The sequence below is a fragment of the Cyprinodon tularosa genome, unplaced genomic scaffold (genome assembly GCF_016077235.1).
Source record: "Cyprinodon tularosa strain WSP-4 unplaced genomic scaffold, ASM1607723v1 ctg434, whole genome shotgun sequence".
Taxonomy (NCBI): Eukaryota; Metazoa; Chordata; class Actinopteri; order Cyprinodontiformes; family Cyprinodontidae; genus Cyprinodon; species Cyprinodon tularosa.
The window spans coordinates 7,978-25,204 of NW_024039157.1; the positions used below are offsets into that span (position 1 = coordinate 7,978).

Consider the following 17,227-nt stretch of genomic DNA (forward strand, 5'->3'; position numbering starts at 1 on the left):
CTGCTCTCGGGCTGATTCTGTGTTGCGTTGCGCGCTGTTGGCGTCCCGCGGCGCTCGCGGCCGGTTCGTGGCGGATGCGCGTGGGCCCCGGCCGCAGGCGGGGCCGCCTGAGTGTTTTTCCTGGGTGGTACGGTCGATGTGGGTGTTGCGACCGGTCGCCGGGGCTTGGTGTCGGGGGGCGGGGCGTGTTTCGGTGCTCTGTGGGGCTGGGGCGTTTCGGTCGGTGCCGTGGGGGGGCTGGTGTTCGGTGCCCGGCTCTACTTCAGGGTGGCCGGCTGCCGGCGGGGCCCGCGGACTCGTCCCCGCGGCTCCCCGGGGCGCCGGCATGGCGGTGGCTGGAGGACTTCTTCGTGGCTGTCTCTCCTCCTCCCTTGGTGGGGGTCTGATTTCCGGGGCTGGCCCCGCCTTGGTGCCTTCGCTTCTGGGGTCCCTTTGGGCCCCTGGGGCTTTGGGACTCCCAGCGCTGGACTCAGTGCTCTGGGGGGTGTGCCTCTCCGGCTCTCCACAACCACTATTGAGCATTTTTTCTATGGTTAAAACTTTACATGCACAAGTTCACCCTCACAAACAACTACAGGTGCTAGGCTTCAGGTACTTAGAGATTCACTTCCAAACAGAAACCCCACATTCATATCTTCAGGTAACACAGAGTACATGTCAGACTTAATAATATTACTTTAGCGATAGTTTCAAGGTGTTTACTTTATTGTATATCTCGTACCGTGTCTTTTGGTTGTGCTGTTCTTTTTTTTCATCTCATTGCAGGTGATGAAGCAGACTGAAAATGTTTTGTCATTGTCTCTTTCCTATCTCCTCTTTCTTTCATCTTTTGTCCTTTTTTTTTTCTTTTTCTTTTTCCTTCTTCTTCTTCTGTTTTTCTGCTCTACTTACATTGCAGTGTCCATATGAACTGTAAAACTCCCTGCATAATTATAATAAAGCAATTTATATACATGAAACAAGTGGAGCAGTATGGCAATTGCCATACCGCTACACTTGTGAAAGTAAAATCTGTTGGGCTCCTTTTGGCATCAAGACAATTATTCTTATTGCCACCTTGCCAGACAGGACACTGTAATAAAAAAAAAAAAAAAAAAAATATATATTTTATACGGACCCGAGTGGGGCCCACACAGCAGGTGGCCGTGGACTAAAGTTTTCAGTGCTTGCGCACGGGCGAAGGAATAAACCCACTAGCGAGAGCCTTAAAGGGCTACGCCTATATTCATAGAATCTGGGGTTACAGTACCTAACCAACATATGTTGGTTACATGTCCCTGCACCAGGCAAAGTAGTACTGTAAGATTTAGTGCAAAAAAATAAGCAACTGCTGCCATTCGACAACAGCGTGAATCATGTTCAAAGTGGCACTACGCATTCAATGGGAGGTGTGGATGACAAGGGATGATAAATAATTTACCAAAACTGTTTTCATGTGAAAAGCAAGTTTTTCCAAAGTCTGCCAGCGGATTTTGACAGCGTGGAGAAGTGTCAAAACATCCACGATCACCAACGGATTTGGAAGTGCTGGACTGCTGTGTGATGAAGAGAACAACTCCACTGCCCCTCAGAGGGTGTTCAATTCTGACACTGACAACAAGGAGTTCTTTGGTTTTGAAAGCGACAGCAAAGTAGAGAAGCGGAGAGTGGATGATGAAGCCACTGTAAGCCTGTTTGTTGCCGACACTGAAGAAGAGGACTTTGGTGGTTTTAGTGGGCAGGAAGAAAATAATGGCAATGGCGATGAATGACTGACTTTGTTTCTTGTTGAAGTATAAGCTGCATCTTAGTTTAAAAGGTAGGCCAAATCTACTTTTTCTGATGTGCATCTGATGTACATTTGTTTCTCATTTAAACAGCACAGTACATGTTTCGTACTTGTAATTACCAGTGCTTGTACATATATACGTAAAAAGTTATACAAATATGTAGCGGTAGCTTTTTTTTTTTTTAAACTGTTAATAAAAGGGATGTGTTCCCAAACAGCCATCTCTTTCCTGACAATCCCTTTTGTGCATTTTCTCTTACATATGTTAAACATTAAATACACATGCAGCTTTTAATTAGGTGTTGCTAATATATGAACAAAACAAGACTTTCCCATACATTTGGCTTGTGTGTCTAACATTCAGGTGCGCCTTGTAGTCCACAAAATACAGTAATCTACAAACATATGGGGTTTTTTTTGCAGTTATTTCCTTAATGTTTTTATTTTGCTATGATTTTGTTTCCCCATTAAACATAGATTACGTTGATTTGACAATGTCACGCTGTTCATGTATAATGTCTGTTGGTTTTTGGGCAGCAGTCAGCTAACAGTTATTTTTTAGCACTTTGCCTAATCAAAAGTAACTGTTGGCCACATGTTGTTGCAAGTGTTAAACTTTGACAGGATAAGTGTTACCTAAACTAATGAAAATGTAATGCCAAGATTAAACCTTTCTGTTTTTCAAGTTTAACTTTTGAAAAAATATTTATATGAAATACAAATATGCCTTACAAATTTGCCTTACAAATTGTATGAAATTTGCCTTACAAATTGTATGAAAACATACAATTTGTAAGGCAAAAAGAAGTGTAGGTTAATTTCCAAACTAAAACTAAACATATTTATATAATTGATCATTTTAACTATGTAGTTGGATATTTGACTTTTGAAATGTTATGAAATTCTTACAATACCAATAACCTAAAAAGGTTGACATTTATCCTCTCTCACTTATCTGGCAGAGGATAGAAGAAACAAAAAAAATGAATCCTTTATTTGTTCATAAAAAATTGAATAAACAACTGGAATTCAGTTATCTAACTACATTTTTTACTTTTTCTTTTAACACAGGTCAAGATCCATTCATCAATGATAATGGGAGTCCAAACTTTCAGAAAATATTTTCTTCTGAAGTACAGATGGATGCTCCTCGCCTTAGTTTTGTTTGGTGTATGCTTCATGTTTTACAGTGCCAGCTTCACTGATCACATAACCTGCACTTTCGCAGATGTGAGTATTTATTCTTTAAAACCTTAAGTCCAAATACGTTAGCATCATAAAATCCTAAAAATAAAGCTTTCCTTCAAATCCTTGCAAGGTAAAGCTTTAATTTACATTGGTACTAAAGCTAAAGGTACTAAAGCTTTGTCCATATAACTGTCACCTAACATGGAGTACAAGTGTTACATTACCTTAAATGTCAATTATTATTTTTATTTAGGTATAGATTCACCTGAACTGTTACCTCATAATCTCTGTCACTGCATGAAAAGTGAGATTTTCGTCCCCGTAAACCCCCGTAAACTCCCGCAGATCTGCCTGATTTTCGTCAGTTTCCGACAATTTGCAACCCGTGCTTGTCCGCGTTTGTCGTGCCACAAATTGTCGGAAACGTACCGTGACGTATGTGGAGAGCGATCTGCTGTACTAATGGCCCTAATTAGCATATGAATGCAGCAAACCCGCGCGGCTGGCCAGGTCTGGCTTGAATAACCTTCTCAGTATTGGCTGAAACCACTATTCTCAAACAAATGAAATCGCTCGTGATTGGCAGCAAAACCACACGTGGCCACGCCAGGCTTTAATTTTCTTACTGAGTATTGGACGGAACCGCTTCTTTTTAAACAAGTAAAGTCGCTCGTGATTGGTTGGCATATATATATATATTTACATATATATATTTATTCATATATATATATATATATTTATTTATTCATTCATATATTTATTCATTCATATATTTATTCATTCATATGGTGTGTATTTATGTTATCCTACACTACTACACAATTATTATGCTACCATCAAGGACATGAATGAATTTATACAGGAAATGAACATTTGCCAGGAAGCTGTTTATGCAAAGAAAGAGCTTTATTAAAACACACACAACTATATACAACGCGTATCCAAACACATGCGTTTCTAAAAATTAAAAGTCCGTGAACGGTCCGTTTGCTTCCTCGGGGTTGGAGGTAACGGGCAGCATTCCCTCCGAGGCAGGTCCGATGTGCAGACGCCTACTGTGCGTGGCTCTGTACTTCGGCATCGCTTCTAACCGGGACTGCAGCTTAACACAGAGTTCAGAGAGATCCGGCCTACGAAATGGCGGCGACCGTACAAGTGGAACTTCCAGAGTTCATGTGCCAGCACACTCTGCCTCGCTTTCAGCAGCTGAAAGCGAGGCAGAGTCTGGCCCGACTCAGAGCAGATTGCCTCCGAACGCAGCGTGTTGGCTGGCAGCGTATATCTGAAGCTCCTGCATACCGTCTGAAAATACGTCTTACAGGCAGCTGGAAAACAATTAAATGAGAGCGGTATAAATAAAAAATCAAACGCAAGTCACAGTAACAAGGAAGGAGAAAACATTAAAACAAGTCACTTACACACAATGTCGTCTTTATCATCATCGTGCAAATCTGGACTTGCTGATTATGGCTCCGAGCAAAAAGGAGGTCTGTGAAAACAAAATGTAAAGCTATGATCGGTATCCATTACCTTTTACCGCAGAATGAAAGCATATTCTTTAAATCTTACCCTTGCTCCGGTTCATAGCGCCTGCAATTAGTCTCCGAGTTGTTAAGACGGCGTACTGCTTCCTGTAAATCACAAAAAATGCACTTTAATAAAGCTTGTTCTTGCAAGGCTAGGCTAGTAGGCTAATAGCTAGGCTGCTATTAGCCATAGCTTAGGCTAGGCCGCTTTTAGCTTAGCAGGCAGTAATCGAACATATATTTACCGCTAGCATCTCTTCTTTGAGTTCGTCTTGTTCGATGCAGTGTCGCCATCGCGTCCAAGAGGAGTTTTACCCCGAAATCCCACATACTCCGTCTGCGCTCCGCCCCGCTGCGCTCCAGACCGCCTGCACAAAGCAAAGCCTACAGCCGCCGCTGTGGTCCCCTCCCCTCCTCTCTGAGTTCCTTGGAGATCGTAGAGGGCATGCGCCAGATGAACCAGGGTTTCCGCGGATCATTAAAAATAATTACAATTCATAATTCTTTTTTTAATCAAGGCCTTAATTGGCACTAAAATTAATTAAATATGTTTATCGTTGCATTTATGATTCTTTAATATTAATTAAAGAAATTAATTTGCGTGGAACTGTTTATAAAGCCGTATGTTCGGAAAGGAAGCTCGAGGCGGAGAAAAAGCTAGAGAATATATATACGTATATATGTGTGTGTGTGTGTGTGTTTACATACATACAGGAGTCAAGGAACTCTGCTTACAGATCCTTCATATTTCATGTACACTAATAACTTGTGTACATGGTTCTTGTTGATGGCATTAAAATCATTTCTAATAGCATTAAAATAGCATTAAATTAGAGTCACTCATTCCTGTATGAACCCTGTGAGCGCTTAATTTAATATGACATATTAAAAAAATCCCACCATCATCCAGCATATGTTCAGTTTCTGCCCAAATATATATATATATATTTTTGTAGATTTTTGTAACAGAGATAAGGATAATTCAAAACTGCTTTTTTTTTTTTTATGAACTTGTTCTCTACAACTTAGCATCTCTTTTCATTCCTGTAATAAGAAGTTTCTTTTAACTGGATTTGATTAAACTTTAAGTCCCTCGGTATAAAATAAAAATTTTGATGGAGATGAGAAATCTGCTTCCTGGTTGGTGAATAACCAATAGTTTGGATCCAATCATTTAAATAAACGGTGTTAGTTTTTTTTTTTTTTTTTTTTTAGATATTTATAAGAATTGTGCTATAATTTCTAGTCACCAATCTGTTGCTGCTATATTTTAATTTGACGAACCGGAATTTGTCGAGGTTCTTTTTCCTGTTTGGTGCGATTGCAATTGCGGATCTTGACTTGGCCGGACCGGAGCGGAGCAAAAAATAGCTCGGCTCCGTAATTTGTCGGTGACGGACGGAGAAGACGTACGTGGACGGAGACGTGCGGAGGAGTAGCGGTGGATGTGGAACAGCTCTCATTGATTTCCATGAAAGACAAGCGCTCCGCACGACGTACGTCAGCGGAGCGGAGCGCTGACGGAGTATGTTGAATCTGGGGGTTAGGGTGGCCAGATGTCCGGCTTTAGGGCGGACAGTCCGGATTTTCATTGCACTGTCCGGCGTCCGGCGCTGCACCCAGCCGGACGTGTATTTGTCCTCCTTTACTCCCAGATTCCACATACTCCGTCAGCGCTCCGCTCCGCCCCGCTCACGTACGGAGTACTTGTCATGTAAATCAATGAGAGCTGTTCCACATCCTCCGCTCGTCACCGCCCACGTACGTCTTCTCCGTCCTTCACCGTCAAAATACGGAGCTGAGCTATTTTTTGCTCCCCTCCGGTCCGTCCAGATCAAGACCCGCTATTGCAATCGCACCAAACAGAAAAAAGAATGTAGAGAAGACCCGGTTTGTCAAATTAAATTATAGTAAAAACAGATCGGTATCTAGAAATTAGAGCATAGTTTGTATATATTCCCAAAAACTAAGAGCAATTAATTAAATAATCGGATGCAGACTATTGGTGCTTCAACAGAACAGGAAGAAGTTGTGAGATTCTAGAGTGAATCTCACAACTTTAAAAGAAAATTCTTATTGCAGGAATGGATGAAGAGATGATGAGTTTGGAAGCAGAGAATAAACAGAGTTCATACAAACTATGTATGATCCTAGTTATCCCTGTTACAAAAATCCACAACAGAAAGAAAATATTTGGGCAGAAACTGAACATCTGCTGGATGATGATGGGGATTTTTTTAATATGTCAGATTAAATTAAGCGTTCACAGGTTTTATACAGGAATGAGGAACTCTAATTTAATGCTCTTTTAATGCTATTAGAAATAATTTTAATGCCATCAACAAGTATCATGTACACAAGTTATTAGTTTACATGAAATAAGGAGCTGTAAGCACAGTTCCATGACTCAAGTTTATATATATATATATATATGGATAGATAGAGAACATGGTGAAATCATCTTTACTCTCGACAGGCTGCGGCCATGTCATGAATTCCTCTTTTCCAGCCACTTTTTGCAGTTTGCATCGTCCTATTCTCTAGCTCTTTCTCGAGCTTCTTTTCCAAACAACTGCTTTATGATCAATTGCAGGAGTTCTGCGCAAATTAATCGTGTTAAAAAATTGTCACTTTTTAAACACCACAATGTATTAAATAAATACAAATGCTGGGAACCAATTCTTTTTTACATTTCTTTAATATTTTGTTCTATTCAGCTACACAAGCATCCTCTTTTAGTAATTTATTGATATGCCGCACAATGTCCTCCTTTTTGGTGCTATAGAAATGGCCACCCTACCCCGAAATCCCCCATTCTCCGCTCCTGACCGCCTGCACAAAGCAAAGCATACATCCTCCACGTGGGCTGCACACCGCGCCGCTCTGGGTTTCTTGGAGATCGTACAGAGCATGCGCGAGATGAACCAGGGTGTCCGCGGATCAATAAAAATAATTAAAAAATAGCATTAAAATAGCATTAAATTAGAGTCACTCATTCCTGTATGAACCCTGTGAGGGCTTAATTTAATATGACATATTAAAAAAATCCCACCATCATCCAGCACATGTTCAGTTTCTGCCCAAATATATATTTATATTTTTGTAGATTTTTGTAACGGGGATAAGGATAATTCAAAACTGCTTTTTTTTGAATGAACTTGTTCACTACTTCCAAACTCAGCATCTCTTTTCATTCCTGTAATAAGAAGTTTCTTTTGAATGGATTTGATTAAAGTTTAAGTCCCTCGGTATAAAATAAATATTTTGATGGAGATGAGAAATCTGCTTCCTCGTTGGTGAATAACCAATAGTTTGGATCCAATCATTTAAATAAACGGTGTTAGTTTTTTTTTTTTTATATATATATAAGAATTGTGCTATAATTTCTAGTTACCGATCTGTTGCTGCTATATTCTAATTTGACGAACCGGAATTTGTCGATGTTCTTTTTCCTGTTTGGTGCAATTGCAATTGCGGATCTTGACCTGGCCGGACCTTATGACCACAGTGTACCAATCTTCTGATGGCTACTTCCAACAGGATAATGCGCCATGTTATAAAGTGAATCATCTCAGACTCATTTCTTGAAACTTTTCCACTTAAGTAATTGTGAATTGAGCATATTGACAGACAATATTTTATTTTTTATCTTAAATGCAAATTTTTTTAAAAATAATTACTGCTCTAAATGTATTGCTCTGTCAGCTAAAGATCTGTTTTGGTCTCTATACTTTAATTAAATAAATCAATTCAAGCTAAAATGTGAGAGGCTATACAAATCTGATCTCTTTGTATCAGAGATTTTCTCCCTCAGAAAGATGTCACTTGGGGTAAAACCCCCCCTGCAACCCTGGTTTGCATTTGTATAGCTCACAGCATGTTCATTTACATGTTAAAGCCTCCCCTAGAATTGCATGGGGGGAACACTGCCTAAGAAATTCCACGTCAATTTCTGACAATTTACGGGAGTTTTCGACGAAGCCTGCAAATTGCCGTAAACTGCCGCTAACCTGAAGTTCCACGACAATCTACAGTGCCGTATATTGACGAAAATCCCACTTTTCATGCAGTGTGTTTAACCCTAACACTTGTGTTTCCGCAAATGAGAAATAATAATCAAAAATATTACAGCATTACTCTACATTGTTCTTGGTAGGAAAAAAATCTATCAAGTAAAAGTTCTACTCATCACCTTCAGTGTTTTCTGACACCAGGTTGTAGAAGCAGTAGTCTCAGCAGAGATGTTCAGACCTCTTTTCCTCAAACACCTCCTCTACAGGAAGCCAAAGCATTCCCAAACCAGTGGAAAACATAGTCTCCAGCATCCCAGTATGCCCTTGGCCATTCCCTGGGTTCTCCCCTGGAGGTTTCACTGAAAGTGTTTAACAGGCATCCAGTACAGATGTCCAAGGCACTTCAGCTGACTCCTATCAATGTTATTCCAAGCCCTCCAGGATAGCCCAGCTACTCATCATATTTTAAGTGACTTTCCAGACACCAGATTTGTTATGCAATAGGCAAGTACAGGAAAATAGATTGAAAAGCTACAAATGAAGAGCTTTGCCTTTTCATTCAACTCTCTCTTCAACACACCTACAGTTACTGTTATAGCATCAATTACTGTGTGACTGCAACAGCGGCCTCAGTCTTTCTCCTGAGCATTTTTTAAACAAGAGCTAGAGACACTTCAACTTAACCCTCCTATCGTCCTCAAATATAGTAACAAATTTGGTCCTTGGGGTCAATTTGACCCCAGGGATATTTACCTCCAGAAAATGATTTACAGAATATTGTTGACCAAGTTTTTGTGACAGGCACTTTGTTTATTTGTTGAATACATAAATAACCCCTTGAAAATCAGTGAGTTGACCTTCCCTCTAGCGCCACCATCAGGCCAAACCTTTAAATGAAAATGAGTTTATTTTGATTTTTTTATACAAATCTTCTCAAATTTACAGGTTTTGAGCACATTCATGACTCTGAGCACATTCATGACTCTTACCAAATGAACCATATTGATTAATGTTGGTGACTCCCCCTTTCCTCTCATAAACATATTTATTTACTTATTTTTATCTATTTTGTTGTAATATATTTGTTGCTAGTTACTGTAGGATCTTACTCACCCCTCCTCTTTTGTTATCCGGGCTTGGGACCGGCAATGGCAGAGTTATAGAGTTTTTTTGTTTGTTTTTGTTTTTTTATGATTTTTTTTGGTTGTTTTTTCTGTTTTTTTTTTGTTGTTTTTTTTTATTCATTTGTGTGACAGAAAATGGATAATGAGAACATGTCACGTAGTAGTTAGAACATGGAACAGTTTTTAGAGAGAAACAACATGGTGGCTGGAAATATTGCCCTTCCAGTCTCAGCATTCCAAAGACTTGCTGTTGCTTCACCTTTTGACTTATAAAGTCCTGCCAAAATTAGCAAGCCAATGTAGGCTTCCAAATCAACTAGATCCAAGTCTTTCCAACTGTCCCCATAAACACGCTTTCCCTCTAAATTTGTCATCCCAAGCACAATATTTTTGATTGATGGTGTTATGAAGAGCTCGAATGATGACGTCATCAACATGGCTGACTGCATATCTGGTGGGTCCTGGAACCATTTTGATTATATTACTTGCGCTATGTCTACCCTGCTGTTTCAGTGGGGAAAGGGACCATATTATTTTTCCATTTTTGGATGAAATTGTGTCTGCTGGTGGTTGAGGGACAACAGGAGGGTCAACACTCTCATTCTCATCAGATGAGAATTCCTCAAAATCAGGGTCCTCCTCAACACAATCCTCAGTCTCAGAGACAGTCTCCTCTAAGTCACTTTCACTGTCAAAGAGCTGCTCCAAAACCTCTTTGACAGTAAACCTTTTCCAGAAGACATTTTCAAAGAGAGAGTGTGCAGATTGCAGTATACTCAGAGCACAGTGAGGAATGATTTGGATAGAGGACTGTAGTGCAAGCTTATGTTTGCTCCTCCCTGATTTGGCATGAACTACCAATGGCGTTGTAGGAATAACCCGCCCTTCACAAGGCGGGAAAAATCAGTTCTACTTTGGCAGGTGTGAGTTCAGAAGGTCACACAGATCCCCAGATGTCTCAGTTCAAATGTATCAACTAAAATGTATCAACTCTGCACCTGCAGGTGTTGTCATGTTAGGTCACTGACAAGTTTTAGCAGCTAAAACAGCTTGGGGTCAAATTGACCCCAGAGGACAACCAATGCGTGTAATATGTATTCAGCACATTAAAAAAATAACATCACAAAAATTTTATGCTTTACCAGTTGTCCCCATCTAATTAGGAAAAGTCATGAAATATGAAGCAAAAAAAAAAAAGTTAACTAATATTTTTTGAATGATAAACATTGAATGGGGTCAAATTGACCCCAAGGACGACAGGAGGGTTAAGACCCTAGCCCTAATCCTCTGACCTGGGGAAAGCAAATCACCCATTTCAAGTTCAGAACTATAGAACTCATAAATGGTGGAGCTTTGCTTTATTTAAACGTCCACAAACACAGCTGTGAATACTAGGACATGCAGTAACTCTTGGCTACAATTAGCAGAACAACACCTTTCACAAAAAGGAGAAATTAAATCTGCTGGTCCTTATACCAGAAACCCTCTGGCTCCCACACCAGTTTGTAAGTCCGATTGATGCACAATGTTGAAGAGGTGTGCTAGTCACAACAAATCCACAGCATCAAGAGATCTAAAATACTCAGGATGTATCTCAACCATCTTTAAAGTCACAATGAGCTTTTAAACTAACTTGGTGACTTCAGCCTGTGTAAAGAACAAGTCCAACTCTGAGCACCTAGTTTCTGCTTGTAGGAATGAGTTGAGTTGATCCTCAGATTATTCTTTCTACCATCCAAACATTTCCCCAGTCGTGGCTGGCAACTCCTCACTCAATGTATATAGTTTAAACAAAGCAGTTTGACTGAATGAATACCTTTGAGGCAGACTAATGATCTTTCTCAATAGCCTCAGCAAACACCTCCAAGGCCCAAGTCTTTTTTCCTCTGCCACCACGTTGGCCTCAAACTACCTTTTACAGCTTTAAAAGCCACACCAGTTGGCTACGTGCAGTAGAAATCGTTTCTGGTTTATAAATAGAACATTGTTTAAATCTAGATTTATCTTTGTAACCCTGTCAAAAAGTTAGACAGGTTATTAAAATATTTGAAATGTTTCAGTAATTTTGATAACTTTGACTAAAAATATTTTGTTTCCCACAAAATTACTGATAAAGGTGAGTGATGAAAAAATAATAATATAAAGATTTCACATAATGGCTTGCATGGCAGTTAGTAGGAAAGCTAACTTGATCAACCATTAGGTGAGTTGGATAAAAAAAAGGTAATTGGTAAAAGCTAGCTTTTCACAGTGCTATATCTAAGTATGTAAATAAAGTTAGGTTGGTAGGAAAATTTGCGATTTAGCAAGACTTAGTACTTTATTTGTCATCAAAATGACCACATCTACAACTTAAAACACCTGAGCCAACAAAACAGAGGAGCTGAAGGATGCTATTAAAACAACCTGGGCTTCCTTAACACCTAAGTAAAGCCACAGAATTATTGCTTTAATTCATGCAGTCCAAAACCTATTGTTGAGTGTATACTGTACAGCAGTGATTATCAAACTTTTTGAGCACATTTTTTCATTTACAAAATCCTCAGGCAAAATGCCAACCAAAATGACCCTAACACTTAACATGGCACATATTATAGATATAGTTAATAATATATTTTCTAAATGTATTTACAGTATGCCCACTTGGGCCTGTTTTGATGAACAAAGCTTGGGATGTATGGAGGACCAGCTCTACCATATTTAAAAATAAATACATAAATAAATATATGCTCAATAAATAAATTAGCATAGAATTTATGTATGCCCCCCCAAAATACAATAAACAAATAAATGTAGGTAGAAATTAAATTATACACTGAGACATAAATGTATATATCTCTTTTAATTAGCTTCTTTGTGTATTCGTCTTTGTAATAATTGCCTTATTTATTTATTGTCCGTTATAATCTTTAACTTTATTTGTTAATAACTTTTTTTAAGTATTTATTTGTGTGCTTGTTATCATTTTTTTGTCTGTTTTATTTTACCTTTTTATTTGTTTACCCTGTTTATTTCTTCAATGCTATTTATTTCTGCCTGTCGTTTTTACATTTCTGTCTGCATTTCTGCCTCATTATGCAAATGAGGAGGGGTGTGTCTTAGAGAGACTTCTGCTCATTGGTTGGCGACCCATCTTCTTAACACAAAGAGCTCAGAGTTGTCATGGTTGGTTTAGGAATTAAACCCACATGCAGAACACCACTTGGAGACTGATAAAAATTCAACAGAGTTTATTAAAGGTTTGCACAAGGTTAATATGAACAGGAATCAGGAAACAGGTCCGGGCAGGATTCTCAGGCGTCTTTACAAGGTCCAGGCTTTCTTCTCTGAGAGAGGGAACCGGTTGGGTCCAGAGACTGTTGGTTCAGCAGAGTGCTCAGCAGCAGCAGCGTCTAGCTTCTGACTGTTTAGTGTCAGACCTTGGTTTGAGTGATTAGCTCTTTCCCTGAGAGCAGCAGGTGGACTCCAGAGTGAGATCTTCAGGTTTGGCTCTCTAGGGCAGGCGGGCAGGTAACAGGCTAAGCTCTTCCAGAGCTTCACACGAGAGACAGGTTTCCAAACTTGGTCAACACTGCGGCGTTGAAGAAAGGTCTGGCAGCTGCTTATATAGGCAGGTCTCCTGATGGGCTGATGAACGTCAGCTGTGCTGGAGGGCTCCAGCCCAGGAGATCCACAGCGCACTCTGCTGGAGAAGGTGGAGAATCTCCAGATCCCAACAAGAGTATTAAGTTAAAAGTACTCTTTTCTGTTGCTGTTGTTCAATAAAAGTTTTGTTTTAAGATAATTTGAGGAAAGAACATTATGACCCATCTACCAATTTAATGCATAATTTAAAAAAGCATTACTGAAGTTGAGAGGATCATGGCAACCAGCGGACCTCCGAGGGTAAGGGCAGCCAGGGCTAATTCTAGCCTGTCTGCAGCAGCCCTCTCTCAGCATAGCTGTGTTTGAAGGACCACTGGCTCTGATGGCGATTTTTTTGTTTTATTTGGCAAAATGTTCATTTGATTTGCGTTTATCTGACTGTGTTAATTATTATTCCCCCACTAAATGAAAGAAGTCAGAATTTATTATTATCTAGAGACTATTAATAACAGGAGGTGAAATGCAGCTCCAGACTAGCCAAGCGTGTGGTGACATCACGAGTACGCTTCTGTTCCAAATGACCCATATTTATGGTGTGTACTCCTGAAAACACAGGAAAGTCCACACTTTCCTGTGTTCTTCTTAAGAACATATTTGGCGAGGACATGAGTCCATACTCGCGTTCTTATGAATTGAGAAATGGCCAGTGACTTCAGACTGGACTTCAGACTCTCCTGTCCTGCTGTAGATTCGACTGATGCAGTAAAATGCTAACCAGCCAATGAGCAGAAGTTGACCCTCTAAGAAACACCCCTTTATCGTTTGCATAATGAGGCAGAAATGCATACAGAATTGTAAAAACAACAGGCATAAATATATAGCACTGAAGAAATAGGGTAAAGAAATACAAAGGAAGAATAAAACAGACAAAAATATTATAACATACACATAAATTAATACTTAAATAATAATACATAAATAAGTAATTAATAAATGAAGCTGAAGATTATAACAATAAATAAATAAGATAATTATTAGAAAGGCGAATAAATAAAGAAGCTAATTAAAAGAGATGTATACATTACTGTCTAACTTTATAATTTTATTTCTACCTACATGTATTTGTTTATTGTATTTATGGAGCATTTAATTGTATGCTTATTCATTTGTTGAAGATTTATTTATTTATCTATTTATTTTTAAATATGATAAAACTGTTCCTCCTTAGAGAAGCTCAGTTCACATAGATATGTTGCCGAAAACAGGAGCAATGTCAAAATAGCTCTGTTGGCCAGAATTGGGAACTCCTTGGCAACAGATAACCAACAACTGTCCAAAAGAAATTCAGCAAAGTTTAGTTTTAAACTACAATCATGTTTTAGTTCAGTGAGTTTCTCTTGCTCCTTTAAATTCATGACCTATCCAGCAATGGATGCTGGGATATATGGGTCCCTAACCCAGTCAAAACATTCTGTAAAAGCTGAAGATTAATAAAATGATAACTTATCCTCAAGATCTCTATGCACACAACACAACATCATCCAACACTGGCACTTAAGCTATCTCTTTGGTTGCATCAAGGCCAAGCATCTTTTACAATAGCTTTGCAAGCTGGCAGTATTAATTTTTCTGCCACAGTGTGGGAGTTTTATGAGTTAGCTACGAGTTCAGCAAAAAGATAGCTAGCTTTGAGGGTTTTCAATTTAACCTTTGTGGTTTTTCCTCAAAAAGTTACTAGTTTCTCATTGTTTATATGAGTAAGGTTGCGTGGAGATTTTTAGAGGACCCTAATGCAGAGACAGAAGCTGAGGTGGATTCTTGAAGATTTTATACAGTTCCAAAAGGCAACAGAATCAAAATTTCACAAATAAAATACTGCAATCCATGAGAAATCAGGGGAAACACACATGAAAGGCTAAGAAATGACAAGGAACCAGCCAAGAGTAACTGAACAGGAGGTGTATATATGGGAGACAGAAACAAAAGGAGGGCTAATTAGCAGCTAGGAACAGGTATGCACAGAAGAATGTAGAAGGGAGCTAGGAGAAGGAGAATAGAATAAAATAGAATATAATAAAACAAAATGGAAATAAACCAATACAAACTGAAAAAGAAAACTTAAGCAGAACCAAAACCATGACAGTGTCCCCCACTTAAGAGCAGAAACCAGACACCCTAAAAAGTCCAGAACAAAGCAACCCACCCAGGGTCAGTCCAAAACACAAAACAACCCGCCAAAGGTGGGCAAGGACAAAGCACATTCTCTGAAGGCCGGCTGAGAGGGCGGAGGCGAAGCTCAGTCTCTGGAGGACAGGCGACAAAGAAGAGTCTCTGAAGGAGAGCAGCAGAACCCAAATGCAGAGATGGAAACTGAAGATTTAATATAGTTCCAAAGGGCAGCAGAAGTAAAAGTCCACAAATTGAAGATACTAAAATCCAGGAGATGTTAGGGAATACACAGATGAAGGGCAAAGAAATGACAAGGAACCAGCCATGAGTAACTGAACAGGAGGTGTATTTATGGGGAACAGAAACAATGGGAGGACTAATTAGCAGCTGAGGAAAAGGTTTGGACAGAAGAATCTAGAGGGGAGCTAGTAGAAGGAGACTGACCCAAGAGGGCAACAGAGGGTAAACAAGAAATACATAAGAACTCAAATACAGCCAAAAACAACTACAATAAGACAAAATGGAAATAAAACCAATGAAAATGAAAAAAGAAAACTGAAACAGAACTAAAACCATGAGAGTACATAAACATACAAAATAGTCCATTGCCCTGTTTTGAGTGAAAGAGTTTTTCGTTTGGAGCCTATTAAGCTTGCTTGGCACCATTGCACTATTGGAAAGCTTCTAACAACACAGCAAGCACAACACAGTTGGTGCTGCTGCATCTCCATTGAAAACAAATCCAAATTAAAGATAGATTTCACTGTATTGCCTTGTGCTCACTGTCTTGTCTTTTTTCTTTTGTCAACCACTCATACTTGAAGCTTCATCTGGGTCAGAATTTTGTCCAGGTCCCTGTTCTGCATTTGCATTTTCTCCTCTCAAAAACTTCTTTATTACTGTCACTTGCTCTCCTTGCTGAGATCCCAAACTGTTACTGTCCCTCTGTTGTCTTTACAGGCATGTATCCCTGTATCTGCTGCCACCCACTGAAATAGAAGAGTATTATATTATCTGTCACACTTAATTACAGCACAGACACCTTACAATTGTTAATTAGGTGATAATAGATCATTTCCCACGGCTGGTTAAAAATCACTGCCGTACATCGCTATATTTCTTTCTAATTTAACTTTTGTTAATGTAAACAGAAAATATGCGCCTGAATAAATTCATTTAACAAACACCATTGGTACAAATGATAGTAGTAGCACTACTATTAATAAATTCCTGCAAGAATGAGAACAAACAGTCAGACAAATGAAGATGTAGAAACTTTTTATACCTCTCTAACAGAATGAGGTGTCACTGAAGAAATGTTTGATAATAATGAAGAAAACAGACATTGAGTGATAGATATGCACTCAATAGGCCAATCTTCATAATTGGGATGTATTTCCAAACTAAAAAAATGACTGTATATCTTATCCTACAGACAGTCTAAAAGTGCCTACAGTCTGCCTGAAAAAGGGTTAATATAACTCACAATAGACATATGTAACCAATGGTCAGTAACCTATGGAGCCCAGGAACTGATATGGGGAACATTTTATATATAACATGTGCACCAAATACCTATTCATTCCCATGAAACAATAATTTGTGCCCATTAAATACTGACTTGTTCACATTAAATACTAATTCCTTCACACTAGATATTAATTAGTGGCCACAAAGTACTGCTTTGTGTGCACAAAATATTAATCTTTTCCACAAAATACTACTTTGTGCTCTCAAAATCTAATTTGTGCCGAAACTTGTTCTCATGACGAACTTATTTGTGGCCACAGCACAATTATATGTTGCACAGAAAAATTTTAAAATATTTCCCCCCAATAGCACACTTTCTGTAAC

At 39.0% G+C, this 17,227-nt stretch overlaps 1 protein-coding gene across 1 annotated transcript in view; it reads left to right on the forward strand.

The window, feature by feature from the left end:
• The first annotated feature begins 2,840 nt into the window (after positions 1–2,840).
• LOC119792914 (NXPE family member 3-like) overlaps positions 2,841–17,227 on the forward strand; it is a 36,143-nt gene continuing 21,756 nt past the window's right edge. The window contains exon 1 of the mRNA XM_038299760.1: positions 2,841–2,998. Within this exon, the coding sequence (XP_038155688.1) occupies positions 2,858–2,998 (141 nt within the window). The 5' untranslated portion in view covers positions 2,841–2,857. The remainder of the gene's footprint in view (positions 2,999–17,227) is intronic.